This window comes from Thermobia domestica, chromosome 15 (genome assembly GCF_964235325.1).
Source record: "Thermobia domestica chromosome 15, izTheDome1.hap1.1, whole genome shotgun sequence".
Taxonomy (NCBI): domain Eukaryota; kingdom Metazoa; phylum Arthropoda; class Insecta; order Zygentoma; family Lepismatidae; genus Thermobia; species Thermobia domestica.
Window position 1 is genome coordinate 101,104,366 of NC_137468.1, and position 26,112 is coordinate 101,130,477.

General features: G+C 33.9%; 1 protein-coding gene across 2 annotated transcripts; it reads right to left on the bottom strand.

Moving 5' to 3' along the window:
* Nucleotides 1-824: 824 nt before the first annotated feature.
* LOC145671164 (zinc finger MYM-type protein 1-like) lies at nucleotides 825-25,811 on the bottom strand. 2 transcript variants are annotated; one of them, XR_014128459.1, is made up of 3 exons: nucleotides 23,412-25,811; nucleotides 17,985-18,218; nucleotides 825-3,457 (listed from the first exon to the last, which is right to left on the bottom strand). XR_014128459.1 is itself a non-coding variant. In XM_081740001.1 (2 exons), the coding sequence occupies exon 1, from the start codon at nucleotides 25,515-25,517 to the stop codon at nucleotides 23,412-23,414; it is 2,106 nt and encodes a 701-aa protein (XP_081596127.1). In that variant the 5' UTR covers nucleotides 25,518-25,811; the 3' UTR covers nucleotides 825-3,457. The 2 variants fall into 2 exon arrangements, 1 of the variants encoding a protein (XP_081596127.1); XM_081740001.1 differs by lacking the exon at nucleotides 17,985-18,218.
* Nucleotides 25,812-26,112: the final 301 nt, after the last annotated feature.

Here is a 26,112-nt window from a genome sequence, read left to right on the forward strand (position 1 = left end):
GGCGCACATACCGATCGATGGAAAACTAGAGAATAATGCAGTGTCATACATGTAATCCTAATAAACTAAATGATAACGTTATTGTAACTTGGGGTGATCATGGATGGATATATTGACCCATAAGTCTGACAAACTAAGTGAAGAAAACTTAGCTGTTATAATTTTTATTTGCGTACAAAAAACTCAGATTAGATAGTCTTCTTCCCTTAGCTAATAGCTACAAAATGGTCATTTACTAATGTGACTTTCATTCGATATTGTACACTCTTATCTAAGAGAGAGCTCCCTCGTGGCTAAGCGGTTAGCGTACGCGCCTTTGGCGTGGGAGACCCGGGTTCAATTCCCCACGGGAGCTCATTGTGATTCGGACTCCACGTTAATCAGTAGGTCCACGTCTCATATAGCCTCGCTGCTGAAAGGGACGCTAAACTAAAAATCAATTCAATTCAACTCTTATCTAAGATTCTGACTTCTCGCTTCGTTTTAAAATGAATATATGCCTGCAACTTTCCCTATGGAAGGTTAACACTCGACTTGAAACAGAGATGTCAGTTGCTCAAAGAAGAGCCCCATTATTTGATACATAATCCTTCTATGGTGAGAATACAAGGATTTCAGAGATGAGTAGCCAGGTATTTTGTACGAAAAATGATATATTATTATTATTATTATTAATTTTTCTACTTAAAGCGTATTGGTCCTTTCCAACTCAAAATTGCAGTTTTCTAAATCCAGCTTTCAGACTCATCCTTTAGACACTTGATAGGATGTACAGGATTATTTAGAACAAACATAACTTTAAAAAAATACACTGCAAATACAGACTATATCACATTTATTGGTTCTGTTTCCTCGACGTATTTAATGAAAAATGAAGGTAAACATCACAGTAGAAGATACTATTCTGTGAACAGTTTTTTCGTTGATTGTACATCAGCAGCAACAATAACAAAACTAATTGAAATTTTGGAAACACTTTTACTGCTAAAGATAAGGAAAGATCTATTTAGTTTTTTTTTTCAAACGTAGATGAGTGTGTATTAATGTGAAATTTTACAATTTGTTGTTATCTCATTATTGGTATGATCCTACACCTTAGCAAGTTCAGCAATATTTAATTATCATACTCTTCAATTAACAGATTTTCTAAAAATAGACGTGTTTAGCTATTCAACTATCGAGGTGAGAGGTCCCAAGCTCGATTCCCGGTAATATTTACCAATAAATAAAAATATGTATTAATATTCACATTATCTTATCTTTTATGTAAATATTGAAGAGGTCAGATATTCGAAGTCTAGGCTATATTTTATGTTACACATGAAGGTCTATATAATCTCAAAACCCCTACTTACTGTATACTATTTCATGATTTATTTAATTTTGAGACACAAAACAGAAATAACTTCGTAGGTATATATTCAATGATAATCTATGGTTTCAATTTGACCAATAATAATAATAATAATAATAATACCCTCTTACATAACAATGGTACATTTGATTATGAGAGTGCAGTGCAATATCTCTTATAGGAAAATATATATTTTTGTTACATTTACATTAAGAATTGCGTTCCTCATTGTCTGTACTATAAAACAACTACCTTCCACGCTGCTTGATAGCAAACGACAAATATCCCATAATACGATTTTAAAAACATGAAATACAGTACCTCCTCTATTGTAATTTCAAATTCTATCATACATAGTATAGTAAGATCTAATGATAATCGAGCCTCCAATTACTTAACTGCAGAAATTATTTCTTTCTCTAAAATGAAACATGAACTTGTTATTTTACTGGTGATAATACTGTGCTATACCATAATATTTTAAACTTTGTTCAGTTTCTAACATTCTCTAGAAATAAATAAGACGACTGCATTCAATTTCTGAACCCTTGTAAATAAATGTTTACCTTTCAATATTTCGAAATGGAGATTTGGGATTGTTTTTTTTTTTTTTTTCCCAGTTACAAATTTAAACATGCACAATTCCATTTGGGTAATTCCACGCTTCCTAATTTACACTATGGCTTACCATACATTTTCAAATTACCTTTACAATAAAATATCTACAATTTTGTGTGCATATTTTTATTTATACAAAATACAATTTATCTAATGAATTCTCAAAACATTTCACAGAATACCTCTAACATAATTTCTGAATACATGATGTTATAACATATTTTTCCTAAATTTCAAAATGCATTATATAGAATAAAATCCAGTTCTCTAACATAATTTCAAAAGAAAGCGATATTTCTTTTCTTGTAACTTTAAATTACATCACTTAAGATAATGATAATTTAAATCCCAAATTGTAACAAATAGTAATGTCTCTTTCATATATTTCGAAATTAATCATAGGAAATACAGGTTCACTAATAAAATACCTAATTACAGTACACGAAATATTGTTTCTGTAACCCAGTTTCAAAATATTTCAGAGGATATAGAATATTCAAATATCTAAAGTAATATACGTGAAACTACAGTCTATAAAATATGTTAAATAAAGTAGGTCTTTTTATGAAGTTTCAAAATCCATGTTCAAAAATTTAATCTTTCTAAAATTATCTTAACTGGTAAGAAATTTCATCCATATAATATTAAAACACGTATATATACCTTCAAAATATATATTTTTCACTCTTTCACGAGGAAGATTTCTTTAGGGAGTTATTTTTATTTTTATTTATTTATTTATTTATTTTTGTTTATGATACTACTTTACATGTATATCCCATTGATTTCTGAGGCTTATATTTCCCTCCACTCACGAAAGTGTTAATATAATTTTATCATATAAATACAATACTAATAGCAAAATTGTTGTATTTTGGAGGAGAAAGATGTTATTAATTTACTGCTATCCCTCTTTAGAAACAAAATAAAGAAATTTACAGCATAAGTATCGTCAACAAAAGTATCTTTCAACGCATTCACACAGTATTTACGTGAATTCAATTTGTGGAAAGTTTCTCGATCAAATTACGGGAAACAGTAAAAAAACATACATATAAAATAGATACTAATGCTGCAATTGTTTTCATATTGTATTTTGGAGCTCACATCATTATCTTCGTTGTTCATGAATACTTTTATAGGATTCTCAATGTATTCCGCAACTGCTATTGTGAAGTAGTTCCAATGGATAAGCGTAATACATCATGTGAACAAAGGTATGAAATGTCTGCGTCGTACACCCTATGGAATTGGCTTCATTGGGATATTGAGAATTTGAAAAATGATGACCACAATAAGTGGCGGAAAGCAGATATTAGAAAGAAAAAAAAAAACACACACACACGCACATACAAAGTATCTGCTAGAAAAGTGCTGTTCATGTGTAAGATTCAGTTGAATGAGAACACATAAAGACTCCAATTTCCTCTTTTCTCTGGTAAAGCTCTTGTGTTGTAATGATTGATAATGTTCTTGAAGAGGATTCTATTTTTAAAAAAGGAAAAAAAATCATTTGTTATTCTACAATAGAAATTAGGTATTATATAAAATGTACAATATGTTAAATATACAGTATGTCGAAATTCCATCACTATACAGTTTAAGGTTGGTTTAAAGGGACAAGTTTTACCGATAGATGTCATTACAATCTTCGTATTTCTCTCATGTATTTTTTTACCTTTCACCAAAATTCACGATTTGTTTTACAAATTTCAACCTAGAAACTTCAAATTTTTAGAAAAGGAACTTCATAACCTATTGAAGGCAACAATCCGTGTCGATTTTTTATTTAGAATTTTCTTCATTGTTGAAATGTCTTCATCGTTGAGATGGATATCCAAACCTTTAACAATAGAACTGTTTCAACAATGAAGAAAATTCTAAATGAAAAATCGGCACGGATTGTTGCCTTCAATAGGTTATGAAGTTTCTTCTCTAAAAGTTTGAACTCTCTAGGTTGAAATTTATAAGAAAAATTGTAAATATTTGTGAAAGGTAAAAAAATACGTGAGAGAGATATGAAGACCGTAGTGACATCTATCGCTAAAACTTGTCCCTTTACACTAACCTTAAAGCTATCTTTTTAAATGGAGAAATCAAAGAGTTCTTACAAGTGAAATTTTTTTCAAGTTTTCCTAGAGATTATTAAAATAATAATGTTTTCAATTCTACAAACTTTGTTTTTTATAGACATAAACTTGATTTAAACTATTCGCTGAACAAAACAATACGTTCATTGTAAAAATTACTAATGTGTAACGGTTTTGTGAACTATCCAGTTTGGTCTCATCAGACCAAAGTGGATAGTTGGCGAAACTGTTATACGTTAGTAATTTTTACAATGAACGTATTGTTTTGTTCAGCGAATAGTTTAAATTAAATATTAAAATAGGTACAGACTTCATTGGTATGTTAGGGTTGACAAGGGAAAGTGAGGAATTAGTGTGATCAGGGAAAAAAAAATCTCAGGAACATTTATTACGGATAAGGAAAATGTATAGTAAAAGTAACGTGACGTGAACGGGTTATATTCAGGAGACTATGCAATGATAATCCTAGTACAAGATTGCCCAAAAGTGTGCAACCATCGGATTAATATGAAAATATGTGTACATAGTATATATAATGTTACGATTAAAGATCGAATGTTAGACTTAAAAAAAAAAAAAAATGAAGGATAGGCAACCAAATACACACTTATAATGTAAGAGGTATGCACTAAAATAGGCACTAAAATATACTTTGAAATAATTAACATTCAATAACTGAAACTAAATGACAAATAGTGTTGAAATAATCTTGAAGCATCTGATTATCTGAAGAGAATTTTTCTAAATTACACAAATGAAATTATTTTCGTGTAAATGTTATAAGCAAATTACATACACCTTATCAATTCATACAGCAGTTCACAGATTTTGGGTACTTTTCAGATTGCAGTTCGAGGAAAGAAACTGTTTTCCACTTCCGTTCACATTAAACATACTTTAATATAATACATTTTGGCGTCTGTCACGAGGAATTATTAATTGTGTTTGCACATAACAAGATATATATATATATATATATTTTTTTTAAGGTTCTCAACTTTATGTTTCAAAATTGTCTTTGATCCTTTGGGTATATTAAAACATGAAAGAATACCAAACTCACTTCGTATATTTTCACCTTTGATCAATTTGGTTCGACTTTAATTTGTTCTTGTTAGTCAAACAAATAGTGATGATTTCTCTTTGTACCGCGTTTGCCACTGGTAAAGGAACAATTTATTATGGAAATTCCATAAAATACAGCTTAAATATGCCCTTCTTCCTTTCACGATGTTCTCTGTGTTTTAGTTCAAAACAGAAAACACAAGTACATTCTAGCAGTGTTTTTTTTTTTTCATTTTTTTTTTCAAGTATATCGCTATAGCACGGTAAGCAACCATCTTATATGTATTAATACTACGAGTCGCGAAAGAGCGTTAAGAAGATGCAACATGTCCCAAACAGCAGACAAATTGACCTGTAAGTTCTGCGAGAGTCTCCAAGCTTTCTGGTAACTCGTACAGATGGGAGTCTCTTTACAAAAATGTAAAGAATACAATAAACAAAAAACCATTTTAAGTTTCCAAAGGAGAAAAAAAAAAACACCCAAAATTTTCTCTACTAGGACAAAAGCCCACTGGATATTTTACGAGAAAGGATAAAGCCCGCTCTACATAAGCAAACAGAGCAACCATTAAAAACACAAAGAAAATTAAGTAATTTTTCAAAAAGATAATTTTAATTGCGTAGGTATGTTCATTTTCTTGTTATGGTGTCGCTTTCTTTAAATTGTAAGCGAATTTGTTAATTTCTTTGAAAGGTGAATATTTTTCAAAAGTAACTTTTAATTTGCAATTTATTTTTAGATGTGTGGTCTCACAGGAATGATCGACAGTTAAAGGAAATACAATTCGTGTGAATCTTGAACGGATATATCATTTGATTTTTAACCTTCTGTTCGTTTTTCGTGCTTCCACGGATGTAGAAGTTTTCTTATATTTTTATTAGTCTTTCAGAGAGTTTCGTTTTAGTTTCAATGTTCTTATTTATGGTCTATGCATGATAACTGCTTCGAATGTACACTGAGGCCCAACAGTACACAGAGGTCTGAGGGTGCAATGATTGAAAATGAGACAATGACGCCCTCCCCTCTCTCCAACATGATTATCTGACAATAGTAATAAGCGAGGAATTTATTAAATCAATAAACTTAGAAATAATAACTAAATTAACAATAGGTCCTATACCGTCCGAGTTAAACGCACCTAACTTTTCAGAATGTGTTTGAATATATGTGAAATGTAAAGCGTCTATAAACCTGCATTTCGTTAGACCACGTAGTGATTATTCACTACGGCTGTAAATAATATTATGATCTTCACATGAAAACCATCTGAGTAATTGGACAGTATTTATCTAAATACTTTCCGTCTTATGCAGAGTCGTTTTGAAGTATGATTAGCTTCATACTAAAGGCCTGACTCTACTGCAGGAAACATATGTTAGTCGAACTCTTTAATATGACACTAATTACGCGTCAGAAAGACTCTGCATAAGGCTCTTTAAGTTTTACGTCCCACAGATATGCCGGCTAGGCTAAAGGAGATGGTGATGATGAGAAATGAAAAAAGAGGGAGGAACGGGAGAACCCCGATAAAACCCACGCACACGGTGTTTGTCCACACATACATGTAGATTAGAAATGTGTAATGACCTTATGTAGTACCATTGGAAAAAATGTAACTTTATGTAGGATTGGCAACAATGTTAACCTGGTTGCATCACAGAGTGTCAAACAATGACCCCTGCTGATAATTTGATAGGATGAAATTTCAGTATTATATATCTATTAGTTTACCAGTTACAAGAGCGTACCAAGATAAATGGTCCACCCTGTATAAATAGAGAATAGCAGCAATAGGTGTAGACAATGCTTTATCTGGCGATCCGCAACGGCCTTTTTTTTTTCAGCTTTAGAAATACAGATTTTCTAACTATTAAAAAAACATTTCTATTTATAAAATATTTAAAAAAAAATTAAATCGACAGTATACATTATATGCATATAAAAAGTAATACTATAATTCAGTGGCATATTTAGGGGGAAATAAATTTATTAGTTTTTCGCATTCCACGTAGAACAATAATCCTTACAATTTCTAAGAATTTCATTGACTTTTCATTTTCTTATGCTCTTTGTTCATATATAATACTGCATTTGTCAAATTTCATTCCATGTAAGAACTGCGTTTTTCTTTTTTAAAATTTATTTCGTCCATCCTACTCTTGTTTATTTTTCTTAGTTGTTACTTCCTTTCGTTTCTCCTATCATACTTTCGATCGTTTTTAGTTGTGATTCAAGTCGGCCGTTATCAGTAATACTAAAAACTAACTATAGAACTGATAAGCAAAACTGGTGTTGCACACCAGCTTTGCACGGTTATCAACAAGCGGGGCTTTAGTTATTATAGCAAAGGAATATTTAAATCCTTTAATTATAAAGAAAGGCAAATGTTTGAAAGAAAATCAAGAGTGGAATAAGTAGCCTGGGAAATTAGGCAGGCCAAGAGGATGCTTCCTTTTTCTTCTATCAATAAAATTAAAGGTTAGATGCACTGCTAAATGTTTGTATCATATCACATAAGATTCCGAATCTGCAATTCTTGTCATTAACCGCTTAACTTATAATTTTTTTCGCAAAAGTCGTTCCAAATTTTGTATTTTTTTAATTTGTTATTTCTATTTTACGTTGAAGGTAGAGGTATGTGGAAGCAAACATTTCTAAAACTGTCCAAAATTTAGGCCCGAATTAGGCACTTGAAAATCACCTATTTTAAAACCACGAATATATTCGTTCGTAATAAAAGCAAATGAGTCTTGTTGTTAGTCTTAATTTTTTGAACATTTTTTGTGTACAAGAAGCTGCAACGAATCTTTTAAAATATTTTATGCAGTTCGTTGAATTTACTTGAACTTCAAGCTGATCAAAATTGAGATTTAAATTTTCCTGCAAAAAATATTGAAATCCCGAACATTTATTTCTTAAGAAAAAGATAGGCACTACAAGAAAATCTGTGTGAGCAAGGTGGTAGAGTGACGGACTAGTAATTCTTGTACTGTTTTGACACCAGATCGAATCCCATCCGGTCCTGTTCATTTTTTTTTCTTTACAAAACATTGTAGAAAGTGTATAATTTTTATGTTAATAAAACTGAAACAATACAATTAGGAAATAACTTTTTGTTTACCCTGATGACGTATTTATTTAGAATTAGTGTACTATTAGTAATACCGATTGCTTTCAGTTTATGGTGTTGTATAGCTTCCTTTATCATCCTCTTTTCTTGAAAAAAAAAATTGTCTCCAATAAAGTATGAAAAATATATATAGTCAGAAACAGACATCTTAGTATCAAACATGATTTATCGTGATGAAATAATCAAGTTTCCCGTTATTAAAAAATAAAACTATAGAAAATCATTGAATTTGGTCTTAATTTTTTTATTATGCTATATACATTCTTTATAAGACTATACTTTATAAGGCAAGATGAGCGATCATACCCTCAAATTTAGCTAGTGAGTGAAAGATGTTTTCGGCACAAATATTTTACAGGTTTAGGTGCATGAAACACCAATACGCCATGGTCTTGACCTTCGTTTATTTCACATTATTATCCGACATATCATAGCAGATAAAAAGCAGCATCAATCGGCAAGAAGAACTGCAAGTTGTGCTCTTAGTCTGTTTCTGATGCTCCGGACTCGATCGCCTAGCACGCTCGTCTATACCTTGACTCATACGTCTATCATTCAGTGCAGGCACATATCCAGCTTTTCTTTTCGGAGGGGACCCGACACGAATCCTCGTAAGCACGTAATTCTAATGTTTCAAAAATATCAATAATAATAATAATAATAATAATAATAATAATAATAATAATAATAATAATAATAATAATAATAATAATAATAATAATAATAATGCAACAGTTCTGTATTTCTCTTAAACGTTTCTTACTTGTCATTTATGAACCGGTCAAACTTAATTCTAACTCACACGAAATCAAAAAATATTTTCTAGAGACATGTAAGGAACTGTCTGCTACGTATATCACATACCAAAAATAGCAAATGGCAATGTGTGTATCGTTCTAATAAAGTAATGTTATAAACAGACCGGAAACGAAATTGTAATCCCATTTAAAAGTGTTCTTTAATTCCACCTGGTATCAATGGCATTACGGTATATTCTTACAAGTAACACTTCCCAAGTGTAACACTCCGATTTTGATAAAATTTGACAGGCAGATACTACACATAAAATAAACGAATACATGTTTTTTATTTTCTGCGGAAAAACTGTTTTACGGGGGCAAAAGCACTCACCCAAAATTTTGAAAGTTGACGCCCGAAAGACAAAAACAAGTGGACCAAAGTGTACGAAATTGTGCACAGATATGGCAGACGTAAAATGAAGGAATACCTGTTTTGTATTTTCCTGGAAAAAACGGTTAGGTGGGACGCAGACCACTCCAAACCTTTGATCATGAAATATCAAAAGTGCTAGTAACAATATGTCTGATGTGTGTAAAGGACGAAGAATTCCGATGACACTTTGTGTATGGACAATACGCAAAAACTAAACGAATGCCTGTTTTAAGGGACAAAATCCCCCATCCAAAATGATGAAAGTTGACGCCCGAAAGGCAAGAAGAAGTGAACCGAAATGAATGAAATTGTGCACAGATATTGTAGACGAAAAAATGAGGGAATATGGGTTCCGTATTTTCCTGAAAAAAAAAAAGAACGTTTCGGTGGGACACAGACTCCTCCAAAATTTTGATCGTGAAATATCAAAAGTGCTAATAACAGTATGTCAGAAGTGCTTAAAGGACATGAAGAATTGGAACGACACATTGTGTAGGGACAATACGCAAAAAAAAAAAAAAAAAAAAAAAAAAAAAAAAAAAAAAAAACAGGTTTATTTTCTGCGAAAAATTGGTTTTAGGGGGCAGAATTCCCCACCCAAAATTTTGAAATCGTGCACAGATATTCTAGACGTAAATTGAGGTAATTGTGTTTCGTATTTTATTTTCCTGAAAAAAAAGCGATTGAGTGGGGCACGGACCTTCTAAGCTGTTGATTAGGAAATATCAAAAGTGCATATAAGTATGTATACGTCAGAAGCTCCTAAAGAGTATGGAGAATTGCAACGAAACTTCGTATAGGGACAATTTGCAAAACAATAAATGAAATGCATTTTAATTTGTATGAAAAAACAGTGTTGAGGCCTAGAGCCCCTCCAAAAAAAGTTAATATTACCGTAAAAGTGCAGGAAGGAGTGGACCGAAGCAAATGAAATTGTGTGTAGATATTGTATAGACTGTATGTAAAATAAGGACTTTCGTGTTTTAAAGATGTCCCTATCAATTTTGGCACATCAACAGCAAACAGGAAATTAATCGGCACGTGTTTTTGTTTATGCGGAAAAACATTGTAAGGGTTAAAGTTGCCTCGTGAAATACTACAAAATACGCTATACTGTTTGTGCTTGATGTTGATCTGCCAAATTTGAAGAAATCTGATGGAGACACTTGTGAAACACGAGAGGCTTTATTTTTCATATCCAATATCTACAGACAATTTCATTCGCTTCGATCCAATCCTTCCGACACTCAACGCCTCGGTCCACTCAAAAGGTTTTTTTCTCTTTTCAGGAAAATACGAAGCACGTATTTCCTCATCTTACCTCTACAACATTTGTGAACAATTTCATTCAGTTCGGTACATTTTTTCTTGCCTTTCTTGCGTCAAATTTCAAAATTCATGCGGGGGACCTTTTGTCCTCTAAAACCGTTTTTTCGCAGGAAATAAAAAAGCCGAATTTGTTTATTTTTTGCTTATTGTCCTAACACAAAGTTTTGTTCCAATTCTTCATGTAAATTTAGGCACTTCTGAGATACTGTTATTAGCACTTTTGATATTTCATGATCAAAGGTTTGGAGGGATCTGTGCCCCACCTAACCGTTTTTTCCAGGAAAATACAAAACACGTATTCTCTAATTTTATGTCCGCAATATCTGTTCACAATTTCGTTCACTTTGGTCCACTTGTTTTTGCCTTTCGAGCGTCAACTTTCAAATTTTGGGTGAGGGCTTTTGCCCCCTAAAACCGTTTTTCAGCAAACAAAAATAAAAAAGCACTTATTTGTTTATTTTATGTATAGTATCTACCTGCCAAATTTGATCAAAATCGGAGTGTTACACTTGGGAAGTGTTACTTGTTAGAATTATAACAACAACGCATTGTCCACAGTTTGGACACTGACTCAAAGTAATCTGACATAAATAAAAAAAAATAAAAAAAAACTCAAAAGGGAAAAAGTAGGTTTATTAAAAAGTGCTTGAGGTTTGGTAAGGGACAGCTTCCAGGACCTCACGCTGGATACGTCACTGAGTCAATGCATTATATTTGTTTCTTGCAAACATGATAATTAGATGCGTAATGTGTAAAATTATATCATAGTTTGACTTTTTATAGGTCTTTCCTTAACACATCCATATTATCCGGCGTTCTGCCTGCCTGTTTTATGTCGGATAAGCGAAACTCTACTGTATTTTCAGATAGCTTATACACAGGAGCTAGAGGTCTGCACGGGCCGGAATTTTTAGAACGGACCCGGCCCTTTCCCTTTAATTTATAATCTATAGGCATTAGCGGATTAAGGGCGGAGCCAATGGAGCCCAGGGCCCCAGCTCAGGGGGCCCTTTAAAATCCCTCTGTTTAATACTTACGCTCGCGGTATCGCTAGATTTAAGTCTTTGCATCAGCAGCATTTATCTGTTAATAATGAATGCAATTATTTAATTGTTAATAATGAATTTAACTAAACTAATTATTGTAAACTTGAAGCACATTCAAATATTACAGCATAGTTCTCGGTAGTTCCATAAGTAATTTCAGAGACCACGATGTTTCAGTGGTAGAGCGTTCACCTTTGGTGCATGGAGTCCTTGGTTCGATCTATGCTCGCGCCAAGTGAACCTTGTGCTGGACAAACACTGTGTGTGTGGGTTTTCTCGAGGTTCTCCCGTTTTATCCCACTTTTTTCATTCCACCATTTCATTCATTTCTTATCATCACTGTCTCCTTTAGCCTATCCGGCATAATCGTGGGACATAAAACTTAAAAATTTCTTTTCAAATCATTTCAATCAAAAAACAGTTGCAGGAAGTATGTAATTTCGAATAAAACAAACTACTATATACAATTCTGAGTATATTATTCTTTTATGAAATTCTCGCGAACCTTATTTCTAAATTGAAGGGTAAGAAGACTAAATTCATTCTCTTATTATTATAGATCCATTTCAATTGAAGCAGTTGGAATAGTTGGAAAAAAAATTAAAAAAAAAACATACCCTATATTCCAGTGTGCCACAATCGGTATAACGCGCCACACTGGTGTGTCCAGCAAAGTGAACAGTGTGTCGCAAACTTTTTCCTATTATTTGCAAGAATATTTGTCGAGTTCCTGTTATTTATTATTATTATTATTATTATTATTATTATTATTATTATTATTATTATTATTATTATTAACGATTTTTCCATGGATCAACTGTCTGTATACGGTTAAGCAACCACAAGTATCACATTGAAGGAATGAGTGTAATTATTTACTTTAATAGTAATACAAAAGTCAATTTGCTTGTATATTCTACCGGTAATAACTGCATCCGTCTAGAAAGCTAGGACTAACAACAAAGGGATACCAAGTTGTGACCACACACCGCCCCAAATCGTGGGTGTCACAAGTTCTCTTCTACGCGTTAGAACAATAAGGGTTGTAGCGTTCAGGGAGAGAGAAAAACAACTTAATTCCATTGCAGTTATATGCTTATCAAATGTTAACTTATATTTATAAATTATGTAAGTGATCGTATCGTTTTCTGTTTATTATTATTATTATTATTATTATTATTATTATTATTATTATTAATAATAATAATAATAATAATAATAATAATAATAATAATTCTTATTATTATACATTTCTTAATACGTTGCTTGCCATGTGTATAGAATTCCATACACACGGCTGTCCTGTACAGTAGAGCGTGATTATTTTCCATACGCAAACAGATATTCCAAGATAGATATTCCAAGTTTGTTGTGTTCGTTCTATAGATGTGTATGTAATTAGATACATATGGCGTAGAAATCAAAATTTAATGTCCATGCCACGTATATGAAAAACCATACACAAAGACATTTATGAATAAAGACATTGAGTTTGAGTTTAACGTCTCGTTCAGCAACGAAGCTATATGAGACGTCGGACTACTGATTAACGTGGACTCCGAACCACGTGAGCTCTCGCCGGGAATCGAAGCCGGGTCTTCCACGCCAAAGGCGCGTACGCTAACCACTAAGGTGCTTATGAACAGAGACATTTATGAGCTAAAACAAAGGCGAAAACAAAGATGTGTGATGTGATTTTGAGTTTATCGTCCCTTTCAGCAGCGAGGCTATATGAGACGTGGACCTACTGATTAACGTGAAATCCGAATCACATGAGCTCCCGCCGGACGAAAACAAAGACCTTTGGAATTGACAATTGTTTGGACATTCCAGTGGAACCTACCTAATATTAACAACGTTTCTACGATAATTTCGTAACATTAAATTATTTCTTTTGTTGATTAGCTTGGTTAGGCTTATTTAAACACTTTCTTCTTTGCACCGACGTGTCACATCTCTTGGATGAAGATACACTAGCTCTCACTGGAAATCTAATCCAGAACCAATGCACTTGAACCATTTGACCACAACAAGGCACATTTAAAAAGAAGTTTCGATTTTGTTCGGAAAATTGTGATTAGGTGTAACATTTAAAAATATATTTAAGAAAGGGTACGGAGTAAACGCACTGTACTTTCTCGCTCGAATATTTTACACTGACTTATGTTAGGCTGCAACTGTTATTGATACATTTATTTGGGAAATTGCGAATAAAATAATGTTTTGGAAAACTTTGCTAGAAGAAACTTCAGGCCCAAAAGTAAAGTACCCATTGGTCATATTTCCGTTAGAAATAACTTTATCCATATATTAGAATTATAAAGGATATAATTTCTGAGAAAATTATGCAAAAAGTCACCCCCAAGAATAAATTATCCCTTGTGGATCTTTTCAGTATAAACGAGCTATGCTATATTGTTAGTGTTTTCATAAAACATTTATTTATGAAATACGAACACAATCGCCTGAGTCGTTCTTGAGAAAATCGCAGGGTAAAACTTACTGTCAAAAGTAATATACCATTTCTAGATTTTCCGGATAAGGGAATTATACCATATAGCTAGGTTATTTATGTAATACGTATTTATAAAATATGAACAACAAACATCTCCTGAGTTGTTTTTAGGAAGGTCATCGGCAAAAGCTTACCCCCAAAGGTAAACTCTTCTATCTGTAATTTTGACAGTATATCGAGTAATTTTTAAGCAAATCGTCGGGAAAAATTTCACTGTCAAAGTAAACTATCTCTTTTGGATTTTTCTTTTCGGAACAAGCGAGTTATACCATATTGTAAGATTATTACAGAAAATATTTTTACTGAAATTAGAACAAATTTCCGTAAAAATAGAAATTTCAGTAATAACTGAGACAATTGTCCAAAAAAAATCAACCCTTGAGAAAACCACTTCTTCTGTATGTTATCGGAATAAACTATTTATGCTCTATGTTAGTTTATTAATGAAATATTTCTTTACGAAATATGAACAAAATTGACTGAGGCGTTAATGGGAAAACCATCGGGGGAAAGCTCACCCTAAGATTAAGCTACTCCTTCCAACGAGTTGACATATTGTTAGGTAATTAATGATACGTTTATTTATGAAATGTGGTTGAGAAAATTGTGCAAAAACAACGCATACCATACAGTAAATTACACCATATATATTTTTTCAGAAAAAATATTCATATGTGGTGGAGATTTGTTAATAAAATATATATTTATCAAAAGTAAATAAAATCGTCACAGCTTTTTTTTTATTTGAGAAAATTGAATTATTTTAAATTTTAATCCTTCAGTAAATTAACCTTGCTTTTAGGTGTCGAAGGACATAAAATTCGAAAGATATTATGTTACTAAAACGTTATGTCTAGAATTCGGTGCAGATACGTTGAACAGTATGGCCTCTATTTGAGTGCGTGTAAAAGCGTGACGAACCGAGAGACAAATAGATGGACAGACATCGAAAAATCCTTTTTTTTTTTCTCTATGTAGGAGCCATGTAACTTGAATTTATTGAAATCTGGTATTCGGTTTTTATAACTATCACCACACTTTCTTTTTTCGTCGCTCGAATGTGAAAACGAATAGGCCTACACCGACACGTAATGTGATAATTTGTAATCCCAAAAATTTAATTTGTTATGTTTAATGTGTGGTTACTCTAAAAAAAAAGCTTATGCATGTTACATCATTTTATTATAAGTTTTTCACGCTACTGTATAATTCGGTACGATTATAGTTAATATTCATGGCATCTTTTGGAAGCATTCGCGTTCCTCACAAAGAGAGCTGTAAAATTTAGCTTTGTTTAAAGAATGCACTCATGATTTTTTTGTCACAGAGACTTGCATTTGTTGCACTTGTGGATATGAAACAAAAGGAGAGAGAGAGAGAGAGTCAATACTTTAAAAAGAAACACACACACAGACACACTAGAACAGTTTTTTTCTTCATGACAACGAGCTATAGCTGTGACGGTGTTCCTCACGCTGTGTGTAAAGCTGCAGGTTACTCTTGTTTTGTTTTTTCCTGTTCCTGACTCACAGACACTCGCAGTGAGTTGAAGCTGTGTAAAAACGGAGAGGGAACGGTTAAGCATACCATACCATAAACTAAAAACAATCGCTATTAGTAATAAATAGTAAGCTAATTCTGAATTAATACGTCATCAGAAAAACAAAAAGTTATTTCATTATTATATTATTTCGTTTCTTATTAACATAAAAATTATACACTTTCTACAATGTTTTGTAAAGAAAAAAATGAACCGGACCGGATGGGATTCGATCTGGTGCCAAAACAGTATAAGAATTACTAGTCCGTCACTCTACCCACTTGCCCACACAGATTTTCTTGTGGTGCCTATCTTTTTCTTAAGAAATAAATGCTCATGGCTATAGAGCATGTCACTTCCAAACTTAAGACAACAGTTTTTCTCTTTGTTTATATTTTCCGTATAACATCTTGCTTACAGAAGCTAATTTATATTTGGCAGACAATTTACACCCTAGATTTAAGCCAATAAATGCAATATTTTGCTCCAATTTCTAGTTCCTTGATTCAGCTGTTCTCCTACTAATCTTGTTATTCCCTCTGCAATCGTGCTGTGCTACTCCAAAAGTTCCCTCGAAAACATTATTGCCAGTATACACAAAACCGAACATAATTTTGTTTTTTGCTTATATTTTTATTATTTTATTATATTTTTTGGAAATATCTCCTTAGATGGATTGCTTTCTATTATCTCCACCTACTAATAACTGAATTTTACCAATAAACATATGGAAAATGGAATAATTGCGAAAAATTGTGAGTTACAGTATACGCGCAATATTTTTTGCGCATGGGAGTACGTTCCTTGCATTTGGATACCTGGATTCCCTGTGAACGGAAACCGTGGAGGTGGCGGCGGCAATCGACATGTTAAGTCCACTTCTATCCACTGTCGCGCACTAGATAAGCTTGTATCACTGGACTTAACATCTTCGCTTTCATTACTAGACGAACTGCTGGCATACGATGTGGTAAATATGCTATTTCAATTTAGTCATTTCGTCAATAAGCATTGGCCTTCAATGCAAAATATTAGCCAAAAATAGTTAAATGAATCTTACCGACATCTAGCGAACATCCATACACTCAGCTGCGTATGGCGAACGTAAGGATTCGTCGTTTAAATTAATATTTAGATATTTTTTCTTTGCACGAATATATTCGTGTTCATAATTTTAGGGCAAAACAAAAATAACGTAATAATTCGTGGTTTTAAGTTAAGCGGTTAAAACTGCAATCAGTATATTTCAGCTTCAACTTGTCTCATCATTTTATTTCATGTAGAAACGTACACAGATAAAGCTGAATACTTCCATTTTTTTTTTTCTAAAATGAAATCAGTTAAATTTAAAAGAGATTACAAATATTCAACGTTTGGAGAGGGTAAGATCCTCCACCGACATACGAGTTTCACTTTTTTCCTAGTATATTAGTAGACAATCGATTGAAATATAATTAATTCTTTTTAATTCTTAAACTCAGGTGGGCAATTACTCTCCTGCTTCGTGTTCTGCATATCTTCTCCCGAAACAAAATCCTAAATATGCCACTGCTATCACTTCTGCAGTACCTGTTAATTTCTTCCACTTGTTTTGATTTTCACGCTTCCGCTTGCCTTCGCAGCAGATATTTCACATAAAAGGGATGCATTACGTGACATCCATGACAAACTTCAGGAAAATATAATCCCGGCCACATTGTTAATATTTCGTCTAAAGCACATTTTGCACACAATTAGAATATTTTTCATTAACAGTAAGTGTGAAAGGGAGTTCTCTGATAAATCGTACCGAATAGAAACTTCATCTAAGCCATCTCTTGCTTGTATGGACAAACTCATAGGTGGCTCCTCTGATGTAATTCTCCGTTGATATCAGAAGCAAGAAATTATCTTCTTGGAGAATATATTAAAAGTATGAAAATGTCGGTAATATATTCATGAGGAGCAGAATCACTTTCCGTTTTCTTGGAAAGTGAAAAAAAAAAAAAAAAAAAAACTAAAATTGTTCCTCGATGTGCAACCATTACATTTATTCATCGTTCGCTCCGTGGATGAAACAGTTGCCGCATTCTAACATGCACCATTTTTATAGTTCAATGAATGTTTACTACTACTGATTATACCATGCCGATAGATGGACTTGCGAAGTTATTCCAGCATTACAGGATCACTGACACCCATCCGTGTTGCCTGGTAGGAACGTTGAGAAAACTGCGACTAGATGGCATAGTGCATCAATCTGACGCATAAGGAAGGGACTTAGCACAAAGTGTTAGCTTCTGTCTCCCCATGTGGTAGCGAACAGCCGCAATGTTGCCAATTCAGAACTTAGTTGCTAGATGTAACTTCTTACGCTCCTGAGCAATAAAACAAAAATTTAAAAAGGGTATATATATTCTAATTAACACAATGAATTAAATATATTCACACAGTATATATAAATTGCATTATTATGTTTTAACTCAGTAAAAATTATAAGTAAACTTGTCTGTAAACATTATACATTATTTTCTCTTCTTCTTCGTGTGCATTCAACGTAAAATATAAGATTTATTGTATTTTCATAACTATCATACAGATATTTATGTATACTTCCATAATTGTGGATGAAATAGTTATTAGAGAGAAAAAAATGTAAATAAATAATTTTCTCAGTGTTGGAAATATTTTAATTTTCTGTACATCTTACACACACACACACACACAAAGAAAAGTTGTTCTAAATTGGGAGAACAGGTATAGATTCATCTTTACGACATTTCAAGCCATCAAACATTCTTATGCATGTTAACATAAACACATAAACAAAGAATCTGTTCAAGAACAGAATTAACTGAAGTGAAAAAGTTTCATTTGCAAGAAAACACATCGAAAAAATGAAATCTTTGAGTTTAATGTCCCATGATTATGCCTCTTAGACTAAGGGAGCCAATGCTTAAAGCAAGAGAATGATAGAAGAATTGGTGTAATGAGAAAGTGGAAGGAAACGGGAAAACCCACGTGCACGATGTTGTGAAAACATATCGAGACGAATATTGATGTAATTAGCACACATTATTCGTAAATGAGGTGCAAACTGGTCTACTGGACGGAAAAACTGATTTAGTCAGTTGGCCCGTGCTAAAGAATACATTCTTTGCTTATGTTAAATTTATTTTGAGTAGCTGTATTGCTTTAATTTACTACAATAAATTTATCCCACCAAAAAATATTCTCAATAGTGCGGACAGAATGGTTCTTGAAATTGGCTGAACTGTATGGCGAACTATATCAACACAGGGCAGTGTATTTGACGGGGATTTCCACTCTAACGAAAAGTTATCCCTGACAAGGATGATATATTTTTTTCATCTATAGTCATGAAGATAAAAACAGGGAAAAACTTTTATTTTGTGTGGTCAAACTAAAGAACTATTTTTTTTTATTTCCGTTAAAATAACTTATGGAACATATTGCTTCTAAGCCTTTTTGTAGTCAATAGAATCCCACTTTTGTTTCTTGAAATATTTATCAAGTTATGAGGAAAATATATATATATATATATATTTTATCAGGAGCAAGTGAAAGAGGCTCGGATTTTTTTATTTTTTTTTTTTATTCAGCTTTACGTCCTATGATGGTGCAGTGTAAATTTGGGGGAAACTACGGTATTTTTATTTTATTTATTACTTTTACGACCGATGATTGCGCCATTTAGACTAAGGGAGACGATGAGAAATGAACGTTAAAAGGGCAATACATTAACACTTATGCTCTGAGCAGGATTCGAACCCGCGGCAAACAGGTCTTACGATCGCCCGCCTAACGCCTTCCACTAGTCAACCATGGCGGCTAACTGGAGCAAAATTACGAGAAAAATATATCAGTACGAAAAACCCAATTGGTAACTAAGTACCTATACGTAAAGGTAACCCCAGAATGCATCTTTTCTCTTCTATCCTTGTTTCGCTACAAATGTTCTTATTTATGAGTTTCATATGACAACCTAAAATCTTTGTCGTAACTCGACTATCTAATATCTTGCAACTTCAGAAGGGTGACTGTTGGCAGCACTGTCGCGGCCATTTCATTTTCAAGGATTCCCGAGAAGAGCGAGAGGGCGAACGCAGCGTTGCCTGGCCCACAGATTTATCTTTAGACCCAGATACGTTTTCATCGCACTCCTGAAATAATATTCTTTTGAATGTGTAGCGCAAAACATCTCTTTTAATACGAGAAATTGTATCGCCTGTAACGTCGAGCCTGTTCTTTAACGAAAAACGTGACTAAAAAGGATCATAGGCTACTTTTATTTTCAGTTAATTACGCCTTTGCTTAAAATGTCAGTTGCATTCAGGGGCATTACAACCGCCCAGAGCCTGTTTCATTCAAAATACCCTAATACAAATCTCTAGGCTGGAAGGTGTATACAAACCACATTAGGCGAATGTTGAATTCAGAGTATTAGGCCTAACTACTGTGATCGCAGTTTTTCCAATATATATCCATTTACGAGTATAATCGTATTGCATTGTTATAAAGGACACATTTAGTGTTGTGAAATTATAATTTATCACTTTATTTTTATGATATATTTTAAAAAATAATTTTTAATTTCATTGTGGTCACGGAGAATTAACAGTAGCTGCTACAAGGGGTCTGCAACACCAGAAAGATTGGGAAACGCTGACGTAACAATTTTAAACTACTGTTCTACATTGTACTATTGTTCCAGTTTCGTAATACAGCAAATTTCATGCAGTGTCAAGTTCTCTCAGGCAAAAACCCTTCAACGAATGCCAAATCTCGCAAAGTGGCCCTGCGTAGCGTAGTCGCTAACGCTCTCGCTTTCGATGCGAGAGGTCCCGGGTTCGATTCAAGTGTAAAGACCTTTTTCAGGCCAGCCCTCCTGAATGGGGTTATCGTGAATTCCCTCATTCACAACAGGCGAATGCCGGGATGGCACCTAACATACAGGTCCCAGGCCGCCTTCTTTCCTTCCCTTTCCCCGGATAGTGTGCTCGCCGATGGACGTCATCCCTCAAACATGACGGGCTAACATGGCCTTAGATGCCGAAAGCCCAGAAATCTAAATCCCAAATCCCGCAAATGAACAATCTTTTTTGGCTGTTGATTTTGATAACGTATCTTGTCCATAAAAGTACAAAGTAAGTACTGTACAATATAAGTACTTTTTAAAAGAAAAATAACCAACTTTACTAAAAAAAACAACCACTAGAAAACAGAAAATTAAAAAAAATAAAAAATATGAAGTTTTGTTTTAAATCACTAAAAAGCAGAAAATAACAAAAAAACGCTTAAAAACACCAGAATAATAAATAATAAGGCACTTAAAAGCAGAAAAAATTACTATTACCTATAATTTTTTTGAAGTCGTGCTAAGCCGGACAAATTAGTCTAAATATAAACTTATTCCCATGCTAATCTTATGAAGTATATCTATGTTTAGGTTGGAACAACTTCAATTTTTAATGGATAATTATAATAAATTATTTTCTAGTCTCAAGTGCTTCATTATTATTATTTTCTGCTTTTTAACGTTTTTAATATATATATATATATATATATATATATATATATATATATATATATATATATATATATATATTAAAAACGTTAAAAAGATATACATATACATATATATATATATATATATATATATATATATATATATATATATATATATATATATATATATACAGGGTGGCTCAGTAATGTCGGACAGCCCTGAATAAATTGGAAACCAGAAGAGATATTAGCAAGAGTGTGGTGGATCCAGATACTTGTGGAAGGGGGACGTCTTGTGAGGTACCACACAATGTTACCAGGTCAACAGTGTTGCCAGCTCAGTACAAAGTTGTATATTTTTAAATGGAACATATAGAAGTTTATGCCATCAAAAGAATTAGTACAGAATGTGAATACCAACAAGCGAAACCGCACCTTTCAGTGTTGCCAAATAAGGAAGTTATAAAGCTTCAAAGATCAAGAAATTAAAGTGTCCGTAGAGCAAAACTAGCAAAAAGGCAAGAAAAATAATACTACGGAATGAAAAGGACTAACCGAAAGAGTAAACCAAAGAACGCACAGCATCCAGTGAGTAACAGGGTTGCCACAGTAAAGGGGGAAAAAATTGAAAATTTTGCAGTTGCTATAGGAGGAAAAGTGCCCATATGACATAATGCTGGAAACACCATAGAAAGTCTATGTAAGATTCAGGAATTCTAATAGCGTTTGTTCGAAAGCGATATCTCTAACCGTTTTCGAGATACACCAAAGGTGTGCGGGGTTTACAACACTGCATAATTGATTTGAGGCCCGTGTAGTTCTTACATTTTGTTGGGCGTATCATTGTCATTACTCGTTCCTGTAGTTTGGAGGGCGAGGGAATTATGCAGTGTTGCAAACTCCGCACACCTTTGGTGTATCTCGGAAACGGTTAGAGATATTGATTTCGAACAAACGCTATTAGGATTCCTGAATCTTACATGAACTTTCTATGGTGTTTCCAGCATTATGTCATATGGGCACTTTTCCTCCTATAGCAACTGGAAAATTTTCAATTTTTCCCCCTTTACTGTGGCAACCCTGTTACTCACTGGATGCTGTGCGTTCTTTGGTTTACTCTTTCGGTTACTCCTTTTCATTCCGTAGTATTATTTTTCTTGCCTTTTTGCTAGTTTTGCTCTACGGACACTTTAATTTCTTGATCTTTGAAGCTTTATAACTTCCTTATTTGGCAACACTGAAAGGTGCGGTTTCGCTTGTTGGTATTCACATTCTGTACTAATTCTTTTGATGGCATAAACTTCTATATGTTCCATTTAAAAATATACAACTTTGTACTGAGCTGGCAACACTGTTGACCTGGTAACATTGTGTGGTACCTCACAAGACGCCCCCCTTCCACAAGTATCTGGATCCACCAAACTCTTGCTAATATCTCTTCTGGTTTTCGATTTATTCAGGGCTGTCCAACATTACTGAACCACCCTGTATATATATATATAAGACGACCAATTCTGGAATTTTTCCAAATTCCACATTTCGGAAACAATCTGAAATTCGGAAAAAATCTTAATTCCGTAGTCTTCTAAATTTCGGATCTTTTCCGAATTCGGAATTTTCTAAAATAAATGAATGAAATAAAAATATATGCCTTTTGTTTCTGGTTAGTTACTTTCTACCGATGGAAGGCGTAAGAAGTCAACTACCCACCCAGTTGTTCGGGTTTGGCTACCACCAAAGAGTTCCAGTTTAGCGTAGCAGAAACATGATAACCAAAGTACAGTTTGGCAAAGTTCTAGAACACAGGTCTCCCCTCCCATTTACCAGTAATAAATACAGAAATCAACATGCCCTGCGGGGCTCTAACCCACCTTTACTTACTGACGCTCGCTCGGCAATACTATGTGAATTAAATATTAAACTTTGGTACAGAAAGAAACCAACCCTAAGTTATATGGAGGGACCTGTGTTCTAGAACCTCCCCGTACAATACATACTACAATAAATATTAAACTAAATAAATAGAAACATTTGTCACTCACCTATTTATATAAGAAGTCAAGTTGCCGGTCTTTTCTTCTTGCAAATTTGTCTATTACTTTTTGGTTGAAATCTTCAATGTTCATAATGAAGTCTCTTTCAACGGCCAACATTGCCAGAGCAGATAATTTCTGTTCTGACATCGCATTTCGTAGGAAAGTCTTGACACGTGACGTTGTATTGACATGCTGTTCTTCCTCTGATGTCGCGATCGGCATTGTCAGCAGAATTTTCAACAAGGTTACACACTCAGTGAAAGTATTAGACAAATTATTTTCTCTTATAAAATCAAGCACACGCAAAGCGCTCGACAATGATCTAAATTCCTCCCTCTTATAGATCACGGCCAATTCTGTTCTAAGTTTTTTCACGTCAAGAAATGGATAAGCATCGCACACCGCTTGCAAATGCTGCTCGGGAAAATGAGTTCTATAAAAGAAAAATCGCTCTGACATAAATAAAGTCTCTGCAGCACGATGTCCTGTGAAACGAAATCTCTCTTTTGCTTGTTGAATAAGCACATTACGAACTTCTTTCGTTTCTCTGTTCCATTTAGAAGTATCGTCCTTTTTTCTTCGCTTTTGTGGTGTTTGTTCTTCTGCTTTACAAACTGTATCCTCCATATTCACATTCACTACTTCCCGTTCAAATGTTTCCAACGATTTCCTGACACTTTCAGCATCAATTCCTCGCTCCTCTAACTGATTTTTCAACACATCCACATGAAGCATTACTTTGTGGAAAAAAGATAACCAAAATACGAAACTAGGTTTCTGCAAAGTTTCCAAGTAACCACAGGCTTGGCAAACAATATTCTCGTTTAGTTCTTTGTCCTCAATAGTTCGCATACACTCAATCAGTGCATCTCTGTATTTGAAAACTGTGTTGACACTTCTTGTCCGAAATTCCCATTTCGCAGGAACAGATTTTCGCAGTCTCGTTTGCACTATTTCATTCAATAAACTAATTCTTTCCGGGAAGTTCTCAAAAAACAAGCATATGCCCTGCAATATAGAGAAAAATACTCGCACGTTCTTATTGACTGAAGCCGCTCGTAACATTATGAGATCAAGCTGATGAGCATGACAATGCACGTACTCAGCACGTTTGTATTCTTTCTTTACTAACGACTGTACCCCTCTCCCCTCTCCTGTACCACCACTCAAGAGCCAAGCGCCATCGTAAGTCTGACAGATTAATTTGTTCCTATTTTTGTCGTCCAAGTGGCGACCGAGTTCTTGCAAAATACAATCCGCTAAACACTGAGCGTTATGTCTACTGGGGGTAAGGAAACTCCAGTATCTTTCCACCGGTTTATCGTTAGTTAGGTATCTGTAAACAAGAACTACATGAACTGTGTTTGAAACATCACTTGTTTCATCAGCTATAACTGCTACAAATGTGGCATCCTTAATTTCCTGTGATATTTCTTCATGACAAACTTCCATCATGTCTTCTAAGAGCTCACTCTGTATCGTGTTTGACGTATTTTTAAAGACGGTAGACTTTTCCAAGTGAGATTTTAAAACAGTGTCAAGTTCAGCACTGAAGTTTATTAAACCTCGAAAAGTGCCGGGATTGGATGATGTATGAGATTCGTCAGGCCCACTCAAAGCCGAATCAAATGCGCTACAAAAACGAATACAGTTTATTATTATGTTTAACACAGACCTGTTTTCGTTGACCTTTGCGTTATGAATATCAATACTGTGTCTGTAACCTAAGTCTAGCTGGGACGCAAGGTCTGATTCACCGAGGAAAGTTAATTCTAATACATTTTTCATATGAGCAATCGACTTTTCGTGTTTTTTCAGACGTTCTGTTAAATGATTAATATCGACTACGCCTGTTTTACTCCACGAACCTTCCCCTCCAAATAACAGGCACGGAAAACAAAACAGTGCCGTTTTCTCTTCACATCCACACAGCCAGTCATATCTTTTGTACAACTCACAATTAAATTTTCTTCGAAACACTCTTTTCTGAGATGTCACTGTTTGACAAATATCAAGGTTTGGTGTAGGCTTTCCTAGTTTCTTTATGTGGATCCTTTCTTCCAACGATCTTGATAAAAACGGCCTGGTTAGTAAAGCCGATACTGTATTCATTTTAAAATGGAGCCTTGTTCCCCCCCTCTTTTTTTAAATTTTATACTGACAATTGTTCAATGTAATCTATAAACACTTAACACAAACACTAACCACACCAACACAAACCACAAAGTCATGTAGTAAAAAATATTTCTTCAAGTGCACCACACAATAGCTTGTGTGTAACAGCTACTGCAAACTATAAAAGTGAGATAAACTGCTGCAGAAATAGGTTACTGCAGCTGCTGAACTTCAGACGGCAGGGCTTACTTCACTTTTCCCCGCTAGCTTTCTCTTCCCCTCACTAACCGCCACGCTGGGTTTGTTCGTTGTAGCAATCAAAGGAGGAAGCAGGGTTGCCAGGAGTGCGAAGCAAAACGACCGAACAAAGAGGAATAATGCATGTCATAGGCCTACCTTTTGTGTTCGTGTAAACAACCACATCATTTCTTTTTGAAACATCATTTCTTTGTCCCATTGCCTGTCTGTTTTTCTTTCTTTCTTTTTTCCTTTCTGTTTCTGTCTATCGATAAGTATGTCTGGAGTATGAAATAAATCAAGATTGGAAGTACTTCCAAAGAAGGAAGGAGTAATGCAGAAGGAAGAAGGAGTT

Coding starts and splice junctions, on each gene's coding strand:
- LOC145671164 (XM_081740001.1), bottom strand. CDS start 25,517: ATGAATACAGTATCGGCTTTACTAACCAGGCCGTTTTTATCAAGATCG.